At 35.7% G+C, this 21181-nt stretch overlaps 2 protein-coding genes across 2 annotated transcripts; both read left to right on the top strand.

Moving 5' to 3' along the window:
• Positions 1–1632: 1632 nt before the first annotated feature.
• Positions 1633–3523, top strand: NUU61_009538 (uncharacterized protein; the record flags this gene model as incomplete). Its single annotated transcript, XM_056660063.1, has 2 exons — positions 1633–1822; positions 1899–3523. The coding sequence occupies 2 exons, from the start codon at positions 1633–1635 to the stop codon at positions 3521–3523; spliced, it is 1815 nt and encodes a 604-aa protein (XP_056506561.1).
• A 14841-nt stretch (positions 3524–18364) lies between these two features.
• Positions 18365–18935, top strand: NUU61_009537 (C2HC-type zinc finger protein; the record flags this gene model as incomplete). Its single annotated transcript, XM_056660062.1, is given in 2 exon segments — positions 18365–18906; positions 18917–18935. The coding sequence occupies 2 exon segments, from the start codon at positions 18365–18367 to the stop codon at positions 18933–18935; spliced, it is 561 nt and encodes a 186-aa protein (XP_056506560.1).
• Between the last annotated feature and the right edge of the window lie 2246 nt (positions 18936–21181).

Here is a 21181-nt window from a genome sequence, read left to right as displayed (position 1 = left end):
AGTGGAGCAATAGAACGACAAACGCTACCAAGTCAGTCGCCAGCCAGATTTGGCATAATTTTGTGGATCTTAGGTGGAGCTGAACCCTGTTTAGTGCGCTCAGATCTCATAACTCTCTTAAGTATTTACCTTACATATATAGTGCTTTGGATAGGGTTATAATATCGAGTAGGCATAATATAAATACAATATTCAAACCTAAGTCAAAGCCTATTATTAGCGGACACAATACAGCAGTCGTAGATCACTAGTATATAAATGGGTGTACTATGCGTAGATTCTATTTACCCCACTCTACCCAGACCTATCATTTCTCTAGTTTATGGTATATATCCACGACGACTTAGCAGGGAATTCCGCGGGTATCGGTCGGGAAACGTATATAAACTTTATTAAAGCTTTGTAGGGGTGTCGGAGGGTCTTAGCGGGTATCAGCTGTTTAGGCAGATGGACCCAGTGTAAAGGGTCTACAAAGATGGTGAGGCATGAAGTTATTCCCAACTGACAGAAGGGGTGGATCAGGTGATATCATATGATCTCGAAGGAAGTTGGACCTTGTTACTTGACCTACCCTATAGTAGGACGATCACGATGCTTAGCAGAGACCTAGTTATTCATATTATCGATGATACATGGAGCTACGAAGATTATACGATAAATTATTACTTTTATATCTAGCTGATAATATAAGATTTAGTCTTAATAGCAATAAAGATATACTACTTTCTCTTACTCCTCCCCCTTATTTCTTTACCTAATTAATAGGCTTTATACCCTACCAAGTATACTCTTTACAATTAATGGTAAGAAAGATATACTATAATTAATTATATTTTAGTCTAAAAAAATCTTAATAGAGCTTAATTACAATATCTACGATAAGGAACTATTAGCTATTATATTAGTATTCTAAATATAATAAGCCTACTTAGAAAGAGCTAAATATGTAGTATATTCCCCTTAGGGCGTGTGTTCTGCCGTCAGCTTCCGCCGGCGCTTAGGCTCGTGCTTACTAATCGGTTTGTTGGCTCTCGGTGGCCCATTATCAAGTTAGGGGGTCCTCAGATAACTGGTGTCTGCAGGGTCCATAACAATTATATGGCAACCCCTATTAAACCCTCGAATTGTGGCTGCCGCCTTCCCAAAACGGCAATCTATACAGATATCAGATAGGAGCAAGGGGGCTAAACTAATTAAAAAGAAAGAAGGCCCTACTAAAGTGTTTAAATTACGGCGAAAAAAGTTATACATATCGAGTTACCCTGTTGCCAAACGGAGTAATCTGTTTTGGATGGTTAGGATAAGAGTGTCATATGATTAGAAAAGAAATCGAAAAAATATTACATAGCCCAAAATCTATATTACATAATAAAATGTTGTGCCAATAGCCAAAAAGTTGTTGTGTCCCTATCACTACCCGAGGTGAGTAGGTCTCGAGGTGAGTCATTCATTATGCGGTATAAAAACATTGAAAATCTTTTCTCATTATCTTTTTTCTTCCTGGTATTTCATTACACGACATCAAACTGTGTATAGCATCGTTTCCCCAATCTTTACATTGTGTCCGAGAAAACTGTTTTGAACTTACGACGAGACTTTAAAAGAACAAATCCCGTCATCCCACGCGCGAAAATGGCCGAAGAATCGCCCAAACGTGGGACTGTTCTCCCAGAGCCTGGAGAACGCAATATTCTCATCACGAGCGCTCTGCCTTACGTGAACAATGTTCCCCACCTCGGGAACCTCATAGGTTCTGTCCTCTCAGCGGATGTTTTTGCAAGGTACTGCAGAGGGCATGGGCTCAACACGCTCTATGTCTGTGGTGAGTCGGGATATTGCCGCCCCACCCACCCTTGCTTTACTTTTAGTACCATTTGGTGCTGAATATAATTGCCTAGGTACGGATGAATATGGTACTACGTCCGAGACAAGAGCGCTAGTCGAGAAATGCACGCCACAGCAGCTTTGCGATAAATACCACGTAATCCATGCCGCCGTCTACGATTGGTTCAACATCAGTTTCGATATTTTCGGTCGGACAACAACACAGTTGCAAACAGACATCACTCAAGATATCTTCCTCAAGCTTCACCGAAACGGGTTCCTGAAGGAGGAGATGACCACACAACTTTACTGCGAGCAACACAAATCATTTCTTGCAGATCGATTTGTTGAAGGGGAATGTCCATCTTGCGGCAATGCAGATGCTCATGGGGATCAATGTGACTTTTGCAGCCAACTTCTTGACCCCCTTGAACTCAAAAATCCTCGATGCAAAGTTGATGGTGCAACCCCAGTTACAAGAGAGACGAAACATATTTTTCTCGATCTGGACAAGTTACAATCCGAAATCGAGCAGTTCTTCCAACAGTCCGCTACAAACGGTGCGTGGTCCAACAATGGCAAAGAAATCACTTCCGCCTGGTTGAAGGAGGGTTTGAAACCACGAAGCATCACCAGAGACATGAAATGGGGAACTCCTGTCCCTCTACCAGGTTATGAAGACAAGGTGATCTATGCCTGGTTTGATGCTTGCATTGGCTACGTATCCATCACAGCAAATTATACGGACCAGTGGCAGAAGTGGTGGCGCAACCCCGACGACGTTCAACTTTATCAGTTCCTTGGGAAAGATAATGTTGCCTACCACACTGTCATCTTTCCAGGTAGCCAAATTGGCACTCGAGACACCTGGACTAAGCTTCACCATCTCTCCACCACAGAATATCTCACGTATGAAGGTGGGAAGTTTTCCAAATCTCGAGGGGTTGGTGTGTTTGGAGATTCAGCGCAAAAAACTGGCGTCGCTTCTGATGTGTGGCGCTACTACTTAATCTCTCATCGACCAGAAACTGGTGACACCGAGTTTAATTGGGATTCATTTATCAGTGCCAACAACAACTTGTTACTTAAGAATCTGGGCAATTTTGTCAGCCGTGTCGTGAAGTTCGTCAACTCAAAAAACTTCGAAAACATTGTGCCAGACTACACACAACACCACGAACCCTCATTTGACATTTGGAAAGAGCAAGTCAACGGACTCCTTACCGAGTACATCCACAAACTGGACGCCGTCAAAATTCGTGGTGCTTTGTCTACAGTCCTGTCTATCTCTCAACAGGGCAATGTTTTCCTCCAATCCAACAGTCTCGATAACAAGCTTGCTGAGAATGAACCACTCAAATGTGCGGCTGTCATCGGGATTGCTGTAAATTTGATTCATTTGCTTGCTTCTATCATTTCCCCGTTTATGCCCGACACCGCAAAATCGATGAACGCGCAGCTTCGCGCAGAGCCCCTATCGATCCCGTCCCATTGGAATTCCGGATCCATCAAGCCTGGCCATCAAATTGGCAAAGCAGCTTACTTATTCAGCAACATAAAGCCGGAGAAAGGACAGGAGTGGCGAGACATGTTCGGAGGCCAGGAAGTGGAAAAAGTTAAGGAGGAAAAGGCAACACGAAAGGCAGCAAAAAAAGCGGCGGCGAAGGGCGCCAAAGCATCACAGAGGGAATTGAATTAGGCAGATAGTTCAATCTGAGCAATGCTCAAGAAAAGTATGGCTCATATGCCTAGGAAAGTAGGCAATTTGATTAAATCGTGATTAGAACAGACGTTTTTCTACTGCTGAGCTACTGCTATGATGATAGTTGTTTTATGTGGATTATCAAAATCAAAGCGCAAGTTATTTCCTTATAGAAGATCGAAGAAGGCCAGATTTGGCAGAGACGGCCTAGCAGGTATACCTATTCCTAGATCCTACTCGATGATAGGGGGACCCTCCCTACCAATTCTAACCCTACTAGTGAATTAGGGGGTATTCATGAATATATTCGGGAGGGTCTTTGTCGACGACGGGTTCTGCATAAGCACTTCAACAATCGTGTGATGAATGCCTGTGAATCACCTGATTTAGCATGTGACCTTTGTATTAAAAGGGAAAAGGAGATGACTGAGCAGAGTCGAACCGCTAGGCAATATCAGCGAATTACCCAATCGAACTACCAAGAGTTCCTCGATATGATTGGTTTTTGGCTTGATCAGGGTATTTGCCTGATTCATTTCATTCAGCAAAGAGGTAAGTCGATATTCTATTCTATATATTCTATATATCTAGTATATCTAGTATATATATACTAGATAGATCTATTCTCTATCTTGATATATATATATATCTATATCTATATATTATATACTAATATATTCTATTTTGATATAGTATTCGCCTTTGGATTTCGTCCAAATTGCCCCGATTCCGATTCCGACTGGCGCACCCACTCGACTATCCGATGCAGCGAATATACGACTTACCAAGAACGAACCAATTTTATTAGAAAATGGCTTGTTTTTAGGAATGATAGTTGTTGTTTTACCTGTTTTCTCCCTACCAAGGTATGTCAGCTGAATAGGGTCAATAATCGTTGCCTGGCCTAGGGCCTATTAGTTGCCTTTTTTCGCCTTATCTGGGAGGAGCAAGGCCTATTCGCTAGCGAGGTTAGTGAGGTATGGCAGGATCTAGGGGTCCCCGACGATGCGAGGCCTGCCCGAATAGCTAATCACCTCTTAAAATGGAAGTGGGGTATTATTGATACCGAGGTAACCCTAGGGGTTTAGGTGTTTTGGGAGTTTCATCGGAAGGTTTACTCTATTACTAACGAGGGTCTACCGGCAGAGAGTCGGGTCTAGTATAGATTAGTGTTCGACCTTTTTTTTATTAATATTTTTGTTGATATTTTTATTGATATTTTTAATATAGTAGATTAATAATATCATAGATTAATAATATCGTGGATTAATATAAATATTAATAGGTTTTGATAGAAGATATTGATTCTCTAGACCGAGAGGATTATTTTGATATAGGGATAAGGTCTTAAGGGTCTATATTGGTAGAGATATGAACCCTTCTTCCTTGATATTATGATATACCCGGGGCTATACCGGGAGCGTATACCGGGAGCGAGGCGTTCTGGGGGGTTAAATAGGGTAGTGTGACAGATTACCGGCGTTGATTTAGGGGCGGTATACCGGTAGCTATACCGGGAGCGAGATATGCTAGGCGTTGCTTTTCTTTATTAGGGGGTAAAGTTGATCGATTAGTGATAGAAGGTATGTGATCACTATATATTTAGGATGCCTAAGGCCTATATATACTATATATAGAGTAAAATCGGAGATATTCTAATCTACTTAACTTTCGATCGATTTCTAATAGTAGATCTATTTTTCTAGAATATTTTTCTAGTATTTTACTTTGATTCTCTAGAATAGAAGGAGTATTTTGATATTTATTAGGCTTTAATATCTAACAAAATCAAACTATTAAAAATCGAGAAAGACTTTTATTGCAGATTTGGATTCTCTACGTCAAGAGTATTATTTTGATATAGCTATAAGCTATAGGGGTAGTATAGATCTAAAGATATAAGACTTTCTATTTTCGGTAAGATCTATAATAGGAGTTATACCGGAAGGGGACCCTAGGCGTAAGATATTCTAGGGGTTAATATTAGCGAGGATTGCCTATATCGGTAGTGATTTAGGGGTAGTATACTCGAAGCTAGACCCAGAGCTATACCGGGAGCTTTAGAGTCTAGGGGTAATCTATTTTCTTCGGCGTATCACTAATTCGATTAGTAAGATAATATCAATTTATACTATATATTTTCGATCGAGAGATATCATAGAATCTTTATATATAAGAAAAACAAAGAAATTGCTAAATTTAGTTTTCGATTTTAGGCGTAGATCTATACTACAAGCTATATATATATCTTAGAGAGTCGAGGGAAAAAAATATTTTGTAATTTTTTTCAAAAATCTTTTTTTTATATATTTTGATATTATAATATATCTTTCTTTCTCTTATTATAATATCTTTTAGATAGGTAAATTAGGATATATATATATATTTTTAGGGTTAATCGAAGTTAAATTATTTTTTTAGATATCTTTAATTAATAGGATTTATATATTTCTTTTAATATATCTTAAAAGATTATATTAATAGTAAGCGTAGCGAACCGCTATAGAATAGGTTAAAAAAGTAAGAAATTAATAATAGTAAGAAATTGTAATAAAAAGGAAAAAAAAGGGAAAAAAAATAAAGATAGGTAAGAAATAAGAAAAAAGAAAAAAAGAGAATAGTAGTTTTAGATAGAGGAATTTTATTTATTTTATTTTTGAGGATTAGAAAATAGAGTATAATAGTATAATATTTAGTAATAAAATAAATTAGTAGAAAATAGATTAGTAATAGATATAGTAATTAGAGAGATATAGTGGTTAGGGAGATATAGTGGTTAGGAAGGAGGGTGTTACGAACCTCCTAGGACAGCCCCACTCCCAAGAATACTAAAGAGATAGTGATACCCTATCAGACACACCACCTTAGGAGCGCTAGTATAATAAGAAACTCCTAAAGGAACTATCTTAAGATACAGCGTAAGAACCACGTGACTAGGGGGAAAACTATAGTGGTTTCACTAATACCCTAGGATATAGTATAATATAGGGAAACTCGTAGAGTCATATAAAAGGACTTATTACTAATAAAATAAAACTTATTAATAATAAGACTAGAGGATATCAGTAATAAGTCCCGGACTTATCGGTAATAAGAAAGACTAGATATATAAATAGTCTTTACTATATATATTTAGTTCTTCGTGATTAATCGTACTATTATTACTTAAGTACTAGTTTATAGATTAACTATAAAGCTAAAAACCTTAACGATCTTAGAAGCTTACTTAGTAATCTCTAATCCCTAAATAACTAACTTAATCAACGCCTTAACTATTATATCTTATAAATATCTTAGAGACCCGAGTCTATCTAAGGCCTTATATAGTATTAGTATAGTTACGGACTATACTTAAGGCTTATAGTATTCTAAAAGAAGTATTACTCTTTAAAGACCCTATTTACTATAACTAGTTAATAGTTCGTAATATATTAATTACTCTATTAGTTGAAACTATAAAGTAATAGTTATTATATCTTCGTATAGTAGTAACTATAAAAATAAGATAGTCGAATCTATACCTCCGAAAACCTAGATATATTAATCTAACCTAGAATCGGAAGATAAAGATAAAAAGAGAATTAAGGAATTAGAAAGATAAATCAGCACTTTTATTAGCTAATTTATTATATTCGAATAAAAATATAATAATAAGATTAAAAACTTTTACGATTTAGTCTAATAAACTAATATCTAACTTTAAGTTCTATCGTTAGTAATACTATAGCTACCTAAAACGGAAAACTTCGATAAAACTCGCTCTAAGTTATAAGGATTCTTTATATAAATAAATATATACCTCGATATTAATAGGTATTAATTAATAACTAAAATAAATAAAGTTATCTTTATATTAATCTATTTATAAGAATAAGTATAGGATTAGCTCGAATTATATATCTAAGAATACTACGAAAAAGATAGCTCGGAATAGTTAAATACTATATAAAATATCTTTAATAGTTATAATAATTTTAAAAACTAAAAAAAAATATTTAGCGATATCGACGTAAAAAAAATGGCTAAATAAAAACTTAGATAACTCCGATAGATAGGATCGGTATTAGCCTATATAGCCGAGTTTATATAGTAAATAGCGATACTTAGATAGGATAATTATACTCTAATTCTATACTATAATAAAGGATTAAAATCCTATATTAAGGATAAAATTATAAGATATAAAGACTTTAATATTATAGATATATTTATTAACTTCGTAGTCTATATTAATAACCGATTCTATAATAAATAAATATAGAAATAAGAGATAGAAGAATAGAGATAAAGTAATAACTATCTATCTTATTAGCGATTCTAACCTTAATAAATATAATAGCTACGCTTTAATAACCTATATAGTCTATAACTAATAGAACTTAACGCGGTAAGGCTTCTAGAGAAGAAATAATATTAATATAAAGAAAATAACCTATACTTAAACTATAGAAAGCTAGGATACTAATCGAAAGAATATAAGAAATATAATAATAAGCTATATTAGATATAGATAATAAATAAAAGGCTCGATAAGGCTCGATAGAGAAATATACAATACTACTAGTATCGTAAAAACCGAAGAATAAATCTAATAGCTCTATATAATAAAGAAACAAGAATAGGTAAAACCAATAATCGTGGATAGTAATAAACTACTAATACTATATTTAGAAATAGAGTAATTCCTAGAGAATAATTAGGAATATATCGAGAGTTAAAGATAGACCTAATATAGTCCCTAAAATACTATCGACTCCTAAAATAAATAAAGTAACTTCTAAGAATAAGATATAGAAATCCTAAAGATACTAGTTAAAATCCTAGGAATATAGGAGATTTAAGAAACTCTATCTAAGTTCTAAGTAGTAGAAGTAATAACTTATCTAGAAATATCTATAGAATCCCCTAGAAATAATAAAAATTTACTAAAACCTAACAAAATTCAGAAGCTACTCCACGAGTAGACTACACTTATATCTAAGTAAATTTATAGAACCTTAAATAATAAAACGAAAGATCTCTAAGATAAGCCAGTTTAAGAAGAGCGATCCTAGAATAAACCTATATATCTATATAAATATCTACGATATTCCTATTAAGGCTACGTACGATATCTAAAATATAATATTTATATAGTTCTAGAATACTATAATTATAACTATATAATCTATCGATAAAAAAAATTAAATTATAGGATTAGATTATAATTATTATATTAGGAAAATCTACTATAGTAGAAACCTAAGTTCGTAGATATCTAATAAAGAGATAAAAAACTAAAGAATCTATAATAACTTATAGCTATCTAATAAAGAGCCTATATAAAAGTTATAGTTAATATTATATATAAGAATATATAAGTAATAATCGATTTAGGAGCTTTAAGAAATTTTATAAACCTACGATATTATTAATAAAAAAATATTTAAAAGAACAAAAAGAAAAATATCTTATCTATTATTAACCTTAATAAAGAAAGGCTAGAGCTAGGAATCATATATAAAATAGGTTAACTCCCTATAGTTTTAAGAAACTATTTCGAAACTATTAACTTTAATATTACTAACCTTAGAGAATATAACGTTATATTAGTAAGATTTAGGAAAGGATTGTATATATTATATAAAGTAAAGGGCTGTACGAGTATATATATCTAAATATATCCACGTGAAATCACGTGTATTTATACGTGACTATTTATATAGGAGATATCACGGGAATATAACCTAGTTCTAGATATTATATCCTTCTCTATTAAACCGAAGTTAGTCCTTAGACTTCTACGAAGGTCTCTATATATCTATTTTAGGGAAATAATAAAAAATAGACTAAGGTCTGTCTAAGCCCTTACTAGAATTTATTATAAAGGAAATAAAATAAATAAAAAAGCGTGGTTATAGTTAGATATACTATAGTTATATAGGAATCGTATTATCTTAGATAAGGTCTTTCTATATAATCTTATCGCTTCGTATTACTAAGATAGATAGTATTATTATAGAGAGCTTAGTAATACCTGTGATTAAATAGTAGAATACCCTTATATAGGCGGTAGATACGTGATTAGTCGATTTCGAATAATAAAATATAATATTTCGCGATAAAGCTAGAGATCGCTTTATTTTAGGATCACACCTAATCGCGAGATCGCTTTATTTCCGAATATAGTCTTACGATCTTCTAGCGAATCAGGCTTTTTACCTAATTTAGGTATAGTGATTCTTAAAGACTCGCTTATTTTACGATTATATCCGGATTCGATTACCTAATCTTGTTTATTTATAATCTCACGCGTGGAGGAGTATAAATATAGCCCTCTCTCCTCTAACTCTTATCTACTATTTTATTTCTCTTTTTATAACCTCTTCTATCTTTTTATATATACCTATCTACTTCTTTTTTATTATGATTTCTTATATATTCTTACCGAGATATCTAGTTGTTCTTCTCGCTAAATAAAAGCTACTACTGCTAGGCGCTCTTTTTAAGGTATATTACTATGTCGCTTCGTGAATATGATATGATTAATGGTCTTTTATAGATATATATAATATAGATAGTAATAGTAACCCTACTAGTCTTAACTATAGGACCCTATATAAGAAAACTATCTATATCTTTATTATCTTTTATAATATCGATTAACGTAGTAATATAAAGGTTATTCGAAATACTATTTAGCGTATTATTATTTATAGTTAGTATATAGATAAAATTATATCTTTTAGGTAGTTATATAATTAGTATACTAACTATTATGGATCTTTTAAGTCCTATATTATTATTATAACTAATAATAGAATTATAGCTAGTAATATATATATATATACTATTTTAACTCGTAGGTTATTAATTACTCTTTCTATAAGTTCGCTCCTTTTTTATTAATATATAATATTATTAATATTCTTATAGGTCGCGATAAAGAGTAGAATAACTACCCTTATTTATCTATTTAGATTCTCGATAATTTACGTAAGAAGTATCCGGAAGCTCTTTTTATATAGATTAAGAGACTACGTTATCCTTTAGATCGGAGGATCCTATAGGCTATAATATATCCTAATCTTCGTCCTTTTATAGCTTTAGGTAAATTAATAGCTGAGGAATTCTTTAATTAGCCTTTTTACCCTCTAAAACTAGCCGTATTATATATTTCTACGAAATAGACCCTAAATAAAAAGATATAGGATTTTAAGATTACGTTAACTACTAAAAAAGGTAGTTTACTTAAATAGTCTATTATAATTAGTCCGGAGGGTATTAATCTTTAAACCCTTTTACGGAAGTATAAGGCTGGTAGTTTCTCGATCTCCGTAAGCCCCTCTATAGTTAGTAATACGAAATATTATATAGTAGCCTTTATCGTTAGTATTTCTATATTTATATTTAATTAGTACTTCTCTTATTTTAAGACCGCCGATATTTAGATAGATATTAAGGATACCCTAAAATAGGCGTACTATAATAATCTAAAGAATAAGATTTATCTTAATTTTAATTTATAGGTTCTTAAATATCGCTTTCTACGAGAGGGCTAGTTTATTTAGATAGATATCGGTAAGCTTATAACTCTTTTTATTAAGTTAGAAGAGGAGAAAAAGGAGATTATCTTAAATCTTTTTAATATATATATTATAGATAAGTAAATTCCTATATATTTATTTATTAAAGATAGTATTTTATTTTTAGTTCTTTTTTTTCTTTTTTATATCTTATAGGGTAAATTATAATTATATAGGAATTCTTATTTTTTGGTTTATTAGAAAATCAGCGTTAACTTACGTAATTTTATAATAATATTAGGCTTTTCTTTATTAAAGATATATAGCCTTATTATATATTTTATATTATTATAAAATAAGATCTTTTTTATTATTTTATAGTCTAATTATAGTACTCCTATTAATCTTAGCGTCTATTTTCTTATATATAGTTATATAACTATAGTAAAGGGCCTATCGGATAGTATATATTTATATTCCCCGGCGTCCTATAATAAATATATCTTCGAGGATTATTCGTTATCCTTATCTGATCCTTTAGGAGTAGTAGAATTCTTTTCTAAATTAGTATCTTTCTTAGGCTTTTATCTATCTATATATTAGTAAGCTCTATATCTAGCTATTTCTATCTTTATTAAACTAGCTTTTATAGCTAGCAAACCCTATATTATATATTATATAGTAGCTCTTAATTTTATAATTACGCAGTTTGTAATTATATCCTTCTTTACTAATTATAGGCTATATTCTAAATATTTATATTTTTTTTATTTTTATTAAGAAATTATAGATAGCTCCGAATATATTAAAGGGTTAATATTCTTTTTATTAAGGATCTATCGGATCTTATATAGCTATAATAGCTTTAATCCTATATAATAAAGGGCTATATATATAATAAATAATAATTATAGTATATTAGGTTTATCTATATTTATCGCGATAAATCGCGCATTATTAATTAAGTTCTTAAGGACTCGGCTATCTAGTTCTTATAAAATATATATCTCTAATAGATAGGCTTTTAGTATCTTATATAGCCTAAACTAGTAGCTCTTAAATTTCTTTCTACTCTTATTCTAGAGTAATATTTAGTTACTTTATTAGAAGCTAGTTTCTATAACTATCTTATCCTATATACGTTTTATAACGATCGCCTAGTTTAGTAGGGCTTTATTTATTACTAACCTTATATAGTTTATTTAGGAGATCTATATTTCTAGATCTATTAGAATCTATCTAGGGTTATCCGAAATAATCTTATCGGATAGGATACGTGGGTATTTATTATATATTAAGAAGAATAGACTTTTCTTTATAACTAAATATTTATAGACTTACGTGGCGAAAATAACCTATATTAGGTATTTATCCTATAATTATATAGGTTTACTTATTAAGAGTTTTGTAAGTATTCAGCCTATTAATCTATTAAGGTTTTTAATCTTTTTATTTATCTATAGATAGTATAAGGTGGTTATTCTATATTATATCTATAGCTATATAATATAATATTATATTATATCTATAAAGAAACTTATTCTATTATCTAATATAATCTTAACGGGTACGTTATACTAGATAAAAATATTATTATATAAGAATTATCTAATTTATTCTTTTGTTACCTTTAATAACGCTTATACGATCGGCTAGTTTATAGTATAGTCGATAGCTATAATAATCTATCGGTTCTTATTTAGTATTTTTGGTAATAGGCTAATAAGATCGATTTTTTACTACCAAAAAGATTAGAGGCTATAGATAATTATATACTAGGCCCTTTTATATTTAAGACTTTTCTTTATTCTTTAAGAGACTTAGTAATTTAAATAACGCTATATAAAGTCCTCTATATCTTATTATATTTTAGGCTATTAGATATAGGATTAGAGTATCTTTTTTATTTCTATAAATCCTAGATATCTAAATTTATTATATATTCTCTAGATTAGTTCGTCCTTTAAAAGTAGTTCTAGATATAGTATCTTAATACTATTATTATATATAAAAATAAGTTATTAGTATATATTATATAAGGCTTTTATCGGGAGTACTATTTATCGGAAATATAGATTCTAAAAGAATCTTTTAACTATATATTTAAGAGTATAGTCTTCTAGAAGCGTCCTAGTATCGAGAAATTCTTTTATAGCTATTAACTATTATTCTTCTAGGATCCTATTAACTATCTATAGCGTAATAAGGCGGATATTCTATTTAGGCTAAGTTCGGGCCTTATTAATAGAGATATTCTATACGAAATTAGATTATTAATTAATAATATCCGGGATAATCGCTTTTATTTTTTTATAATATTTTATTTCGAGGTTATATAACTAGAATTCTTTAATCTAATAGGCTAGATATTTACTATATATCTTTATAGTCTATAGGTATTATAACGATATATAGTTAGTAACGATTATAGTTATCCGACTATTTTTAATATAATACTTCTATATATAAAAAGCCTCTTTAATAGCTAATAGCTCTTTTTTATAGATAGGATAATTTAACTCTATAGCCGATAGCTTATATCTATTAAATATAATTAGCTATAAATAGCCTTTTTTATTAAGTTAATATAGAATATACCTAACTATCTATTTAGATATATCTATTTCGATCGTGAATAGTTTTACGCGGTCTATTTAGATAAGGACTAATATAGAGTAAAAGATATTCTTAAGTATATTAAATAATACTTTATATAAGCGTATCTATATTATTAAGCAGAATTTCCTTTTTTATATATCTAGATCGCTCTTTTTTAGTAGATTATATAAAGGAACTACTATATCTATAAAGTTTTATATATATTATTAGTAATACGTTATAAGGCCTATAAATTATTATATATAATAGATATTCTATAGTCGTGGCTAGATATATATAACTTCTAATTTCTCTAGTAGAGAATAGATAACCCTTTTTCTAATAATATAACTATAGAAGTCTAGTTTATATATAGCGATAATATATTTATAGGGCTAGATATATAGCTATTATTATTCTAGTAATCTTAATATTTATCTAAGATAATTATAGTATTCTTTAAGCGAATTTAAGAAGATTAGGATATTATTAAGATAGATAATCACGTATTTCCCTAAAAAAGGGTATAAGATAAAATTTATTAATATCTAGAATATCGTAGATATATTTAAGAGGCCGAATAGTATCGTAAGCTATTTATATTTACCCTAGATAATATTAAATACTATCTTTAAGACTAACTTTTATCTTATTTATATCTATTAGTACCTTATAACGAGATCGAGTTTCGTAAGATAGCTTATACTATCTACGAGATTAATAAACTCTTATATTTATAATAGAAGGTAGCTATTCCTTATTATTAAGTAGTTTAACGCGCGGTAGTTAATATATATCTATTACTTATTATTTAGTTTATATATAAAGATAATTAAGAAGCTCTATAGACTACTCAATAGCTATATTAGACCTTTATTAATTAGATCCGCGATTTAATAAGCCTATTTATCTATCTTCTCTTAAGAGAGAGGGTATATATTTATATTAATTAGATCGGCCTAATTAATATTAATCTTATATAAGATAGATCGCTCCGGCGGTAACCGCTTTAGTAAGATCTTATAAAAAAATATTTAGTATTATTAGAGAATAATATATATCTAGGGATCGTAGTATATTAGTACTTCGATTTCTCCCTTTTTTATTAGTTCCGGATCTAAAAGAGGAGCGATCTACAGGGGATTCCCCGGCCCCAGCGTGCGAGACCCTGTGTGGTATCAGCGGGGCCCGGGGGCGCTGATTGGCTCCTAGGGCGTTATCGGGGCCGATAAGGCGGCGGGTGGACCTAGGGTCCCTTATCGGGGGGGGGGGGGGGGCCCACCGGGAGGCACCCTACGTGGTGGGAGACGAGAGGCACCCTACCTAACCCCCTTCCGGTGGTCGCAGCGAAGCGAAAGTTGGATATCTTATCGAGGGAATTCACGAGAGCTCTAGATTCCAATATCAGAGAAATCGAGATCGGGGAAGGCGATCAAAATCGATAGTCTAAATCGATCGGGAATTTTTGGTAGGGTAAATTACGCGGACCGACCCGATACCGATATTAGATATTAGCTAGGGGGTAATCTATGAAAGATATACCGACCCTCCTAGATAAGCGATACCATAGGTAATCTATCTCGCTACCCTATAGCCGTAAAATGCCAGATATCGACATTGCACCCCAGCCACAGCCAAATATATATATATCTCTCGCCCTCGCCCTCGCTCTATATAGCTATATATATCTACTATCTACTACCCCCCCCCTCCTATACTATTATATCATCACTACCTACCCTACTACTACTATCTACTATTCCTACTCCTACTATTCTCTTTTTATATATTAAATCAGCCTACCTACCTATAATATATAATATTATATATATATATATATTAATAATAAAAAGAAAGAAACAAAGAAAGAAACAGAGAGAGAAACAGAGAGAGAGAGAGAGAGAGAGAGAGAGAGAGAGAGAGAGATCTATAATAACACACAAATAATCGTAATAGTAAAGAGGAATAATAATAGTAGTAGTAGTAGTAGTAATGGTAGTAATAGAAGAAATAGAAATAGAAATAGGAATAGGATAATAGGATAATAGGATAATAGGATAATAGGATATTAGGATATTAGGATAAGATAATATATAAGATATAAGATATATCATAAATAATCGTACTATATAATGAATCTTTATAAGAAAGAAAGAAAAAAAAAATAACTATAAAGAAAAATATATCAAAATATATTAAAAAAAAGATATATTATATTATATAATAGTATATTAGAAGAGATCTAGTATTATATAGTAGATTACTAGGGTAGTAAAGGGGTCCTAGAATTATTCTACTACTACGTCTACGGCTGGATTCGAACCCGGGATACTACTAGGGGGGATTTACTACTGTAGTACTGCTCTATCCTACTATACTACGCTGGCTGGTGTTGAGAATCGGGTCGATAATTGCCCCCTATAACCTTAGAATTCGATAGGCAGTATAGGAATTCTCTCTATATAGGATATATAGTAGTATATATATATATTGGTAGGGGAGGTAGGGGGGTAGGCGGGCCGGCGCGGTCGATTCGGGTGGTAGGGTCACATGACGGCGATACTATGCTAGTCACGTGGCCTATTATAAATATTTTAAATCTAATCCCTTTTTAGTATATATATAGGATATTAATATAGAATAGGCCCAAAATCGTCGAAAACCTCGAGAATGAATTCGATTGATAATATATATATATATATATATATATATATATATAGCCTAGTAGTGATAAGAATTCCGATACAGTAGATTTTCTGGTAGATCCCGATTCCACCGGCCGCGGCGAGTATTTCGATATAGGGATAGGCTATATAAGGCGTCAGGGTAGGATAGATAGAGGCGAAAATAGGGGATATAGTATAGATATAGATAAAGATATACCGGGTAGTATACCGGGGGGCGAGGCGGTATCGGGGGTCGATATTAAGGCGGTCTAGGCGAAACTATACCGGGAAGCTATAACAGGAGCGATTCGCCGCGGGTATAGTCGATATATATATATATATATATAGTAGGAGTATACCGGGTAGTATACCGGGAGCGAGGCGGTCCGGGGGTCCGAATAGCGCTATAATCCTCGCTCTAGGGACTAATTCAGAGGTAGTATACCGGAAGCGATCCCCGGAACGACCCCGGAAGCGATATAGTCTAGGGGTAGGTAATTTTCTCTCGGGGCAAAAGTCGCTAGAATAGTATACAAATATATAATCCCACTATATATTTAGAATCCTCTCGTTCTCCCCTATTGTAATATAGCAAAGAAAATATTAGAAATCACCTATTTATCCCTATATTTTTTTATTTTTATTATATTATTATTTTTTAATATTTTTAATATTTTTCTCTGCTACGAAGGATCCGATTGATTAATATCGGATAAGATATAGGGGGTAGAAATAAGTGTTACGAACCAAGCCACCTCACTCGCGCCAACAGGGGTACGAGAGGAAACCAGAGCCAACCAACCCCGCGGTGATGATGCAGGACAACAAGGGTATAAGTCACGTGACAATATACCACGATCCATCGCCAAGGAATGGTATATCGGATGGTATATCAATGGGACTACTACATGCCTGCATGCAGTATACCACAAACGAGGGCGTGGAATACTGGGCAAGGGATATATAAGGACAGTCTTTACCACATGTATTTAGTTCTTCGTGATCAATCCCATCATTGTTACTTGGAACCACCCTTTGGTACTTCACAGTTCGAACATAGCGACAACCCTCCAACGGTCTTGGGAGCTTACTTAGTGATCCTCGATCCCTAAGTGACTGACTTGACCGGCGCTCTAACTGGCACACCTTGCAAGCACCCTAGAGACCCGAGCCCATAGAAGGCCCCCGAGGCATTGGTACGGTTGCGGATACGCTTGAGGCCTGCAGTACTCCTAGAGAAGTATCACCTTTGCGGACGTTACTCACCGTGACCAGTTAGCAGTTCGTAACACATTGATCACCCTGTCATCGAACCGTGAAGTCCAAGCATCATGGCGTCGCACGGCAGTAACAACAAGGGCAAGGCGATCGAGCCTCTGCCACCGAAAACGCAAACACGACACACCGACTTGGATTCGGACGATGAAGATGAGAAACGAGTCAGGGCACTGGAAGAACAGATTCACACCCTGATCAGCCAGCTCAACACCTTTAGCAGCAAGCATGACCACGACATTGGAGACCTTCGAGACTCAGTCGAGCAAAGTGCAGCCCAAATCGCCGCCTCCGCACCAGCATCTTCCGTGGGAATCAAGTTACCCAAAGCAGAGAGCTTCGACGGTACTCGATCTAAGCTTCGAGGGTTCCTCACCCAGATGGATATGCACCTTGACATGAACAGAGGAAGGCTAGTCAACGACGCCGCAAAAGTCATCTTTGTGTCATCATACCTACGAGGACAAGCATGGGATTGGTTGGAACCGTACATTCGAGAATACTATGAAAAGGCTCCAGACGCCTGGTCTGCCATGGCCCAGGGCATCTTTTCGCGATACAGCAGCTTCCGACAATTGCTTGAACGAACCTTCGGCGATATCGACGCGAAAGCAACGGCTGAACGGAAACTTGCACGAACTCGACAAACCACCTCCGCAACAGCCTACGTTGCCGAGTTCATGGCACACGCCGCAATCCTAGGATGGGACGACTACGCTTTGATTCCACCATTCTATGGGGGGCTGAAATCACACATCAAGGACGAAATCGCTCGAATCGGACGACCTACCACCATGAATGAATTCGTCGACACTGTTGTACGAATCGATAACCGCTTCTACGACCGACAGCGAGAAGAAAGCGAACTTAAACAATGGCGCCGTAACCCAGGACGAGGAAACGGCGGACGATTCCAACAAAGACGGAACTTTGGGAGAAGGGACAACGACCCCTACGGACCCAAACCAATGGAACTCGATGCAGCAAGGCTGCCTACCGAAGAACAGAAACGACGCAAAAACAACAACCTGTGCTTCAACTGTGGTAAGCCAGGACACCGAATCAAGGACTGCCGAAGCAAGAGGCAGGAGAAACCCCAACAATTGAACGCGACCCAAGAACGAAGAGGTGCGTACGACACTACTGGCACCGAGAAACCAGAACAAGGGAAGCCTCAACGGCTCTACGCGACGCAGGAGCGCGACTGGGAAGGCCCCATGATTGTGGATGGGAGCAAGCCACCAGGACTGTATCGGGATGAGCGAATGCTCTCCGAAACAGACGACGAAGAATTCCCAGAGATCGACTATGAAATCATCGAAAACTCGCCGCAGATGTACGCGAAGGATCATGCCGCGGAACTGACACAAAACAACGAGGTCTATATGGACGACCTAGTCCTTAGGACGCCCGCGCAAGCTGGTAGCGCGGAGGAACACTTTGAGCGCTTCAAGCAAGGCTCAGAAGATATTGAGAGTCAAGGATGGACCCAGTACGGTCCCTGGAACACCATCGACTCCCAGGAATTGTCGGACGATTCCCAGGAGTGGGGCACAGGTATCCTGAGGACACCAATTGAAATCCCAGGAACGCCGGAGATCCCAGAAACTCCACCCACACTCCCAGAAACGGAAGAGACGATCCTGGAAACGCCTCAGGAAAACCCCAGGAACAGAGAAACCTCGAGTGACGAGACAAAAGGCCAACAGGATGAGTCGGCTCGGGAAGAGCTATCCCAGGACCAACCAACCTGTCCATGTGAGCATCCACGATGCGCGTGTCGAGGATACGCACGACACCCGAAACATGACATCAGGGCGGTTGTAGGATGCTACGACGACAATTGCATGCTCCACTACCCAGGGAAACTCAACCTTGGAGTTGAGCCGAGACCTTTGCGATGGGAAAAACGACCCCAGTGGAAGCCCGAATACACAGGAACATGGCACGGCAACAAGAAAATTGCACCCACACCACAACTCGCAGCAACACAGTGGGGGGCACATATGAAAGTCTTCGTCAACGTCGCATACAAGAATATGCGAGCGATGATCGACTCAGGAGCCAGCGGAAACTTCATGAGCCCACAGTGCTGTCAGGAATATACAATCCAGCGGCGACGAAAAGAGGAGCTCTTACCTCTTACTGGACTCAATGGAGAACCACTCAGCACGGGAATTACGCACGAAACAGGGGACCTGCCGATGGTTTTGGGAAATCATTTTGAAACAATCAACTTCAACATCACCAACCTCGGGCAGTACGACGTCGTGCTAGGAGTTCCGTGGTTACGAAGACATAACCCAGCTATCGATTGGCAGAAAGGACTCATTGTCTTCAACCGATGTGAATGCCGACAAACCAGTGAGACATGGACCGGGAACAGATACAGACCAGCACAGGGACCTAGTCAAGGGGTGACAGGTGGCCCTCGAGGCCCTCACGAAGGCAAACTTAAGAGGAGCACTCGGCCCAGAGGCGGGGCACAGTACAAGGCAACGGAAGCCAGTACCATCGTCAACACCGAGCAACGACCGGATATGACAGACGACGAGCTAAGGGAGTACGTGATGGTTGAACACGGCTCCACAGCCCTCTGTGCAACAGGGGAAGAAACACAGATTCCTGAGGAATACCAAGACTTCCAGGATGTGTTTACGCCACCAAAGGAGGGCACGCTACCAGAGCATGGCCCGTACGACCACGAGGTCAACCTCGAAGAAGGCAAGGAGCCTACATTCAGACCAATTTACCAGCTCTCACAGAAGGAATCGGAGACGCTGAAGGAATACATCGACACGAACCTGAGGAAAGGATACATTCGGAAATCCACCTCACCAGCAGGATATCCTATCCTATTCGTACCAAAGAAAGATGGAAGTCTTCGACTTTGTGTGGACTATCGACAATTAAATTCGATTACCATCAAAGATCGACATCCGTTACCACTGATTCACGAGATCCAAGACCGCATTCAAGGAGCCAAATACTTCACCAAGTACGACATCACTGAGGCTTACAATCGGCTCAGGATCAAGGAAGGCCATGAATGGAAGACAGCATTCAGGACCAAATTCGGACACTTCGAATATGTGGTTATGCCTTTTGGTCTTACCAACGCACCAGCATCGTTCCAGAGGTTCATCTTCACCGTTCTGGAAGAATACCTCGATGTTTTTGTTATCGCTTACTTGGATGATATCTTAGTATTCTCCAAGACCGAAGCAGAACATATTGAACACAACAAAAAGGTGCTGCAGAAGCTCAGAGAAGCCAAAGTCACTCTGAAGCTCAAGAAATGCGAATTCCACGTCCAGGAAACCAGCTTCCTTGGATACACCATCAGCCTCGACGGTCTAGGAATGGAAGAAGAAAAGGTCAAAAGCATTGTGGAATGGCCCACACCCAGAAACGTCAAGGACGTACAAAGCTTTCTTGGATTGGCAAATTACTATCGGAAACTAGTCCCGGGTTACTCGAAATACGCCGCCGGACTATACCGATTCACCAAGAAGGGAGAAACGTTCAACTGGGACGACAAAGCAGAAGAATCATTCCAAAAACTCAAGAGCTTGTTCGAGAAACGAACAGTCGTTGGAATCTTCGACTAC

This window comes from Penicillium alfredii (assembly GCF_028826965.1).
Source record: "Penicillium alfredii strain IBT 34128 chromosome Unknown utg000012l_segment0_segment0, whole genome shotgun sequence".
NCBI classification, from domain to species: Eukaryota; Fungi; Ascomycota; class Eurotiomycetes; order Eurotiales; family Aspergillaceae; genus Penicillium; species Penicillium alfredii.
The sequence above is the reverse complement of the archived record's forward strand: the minus strand, read 5'-3'. Positions and strand labels throughout refer to the sequence as shown.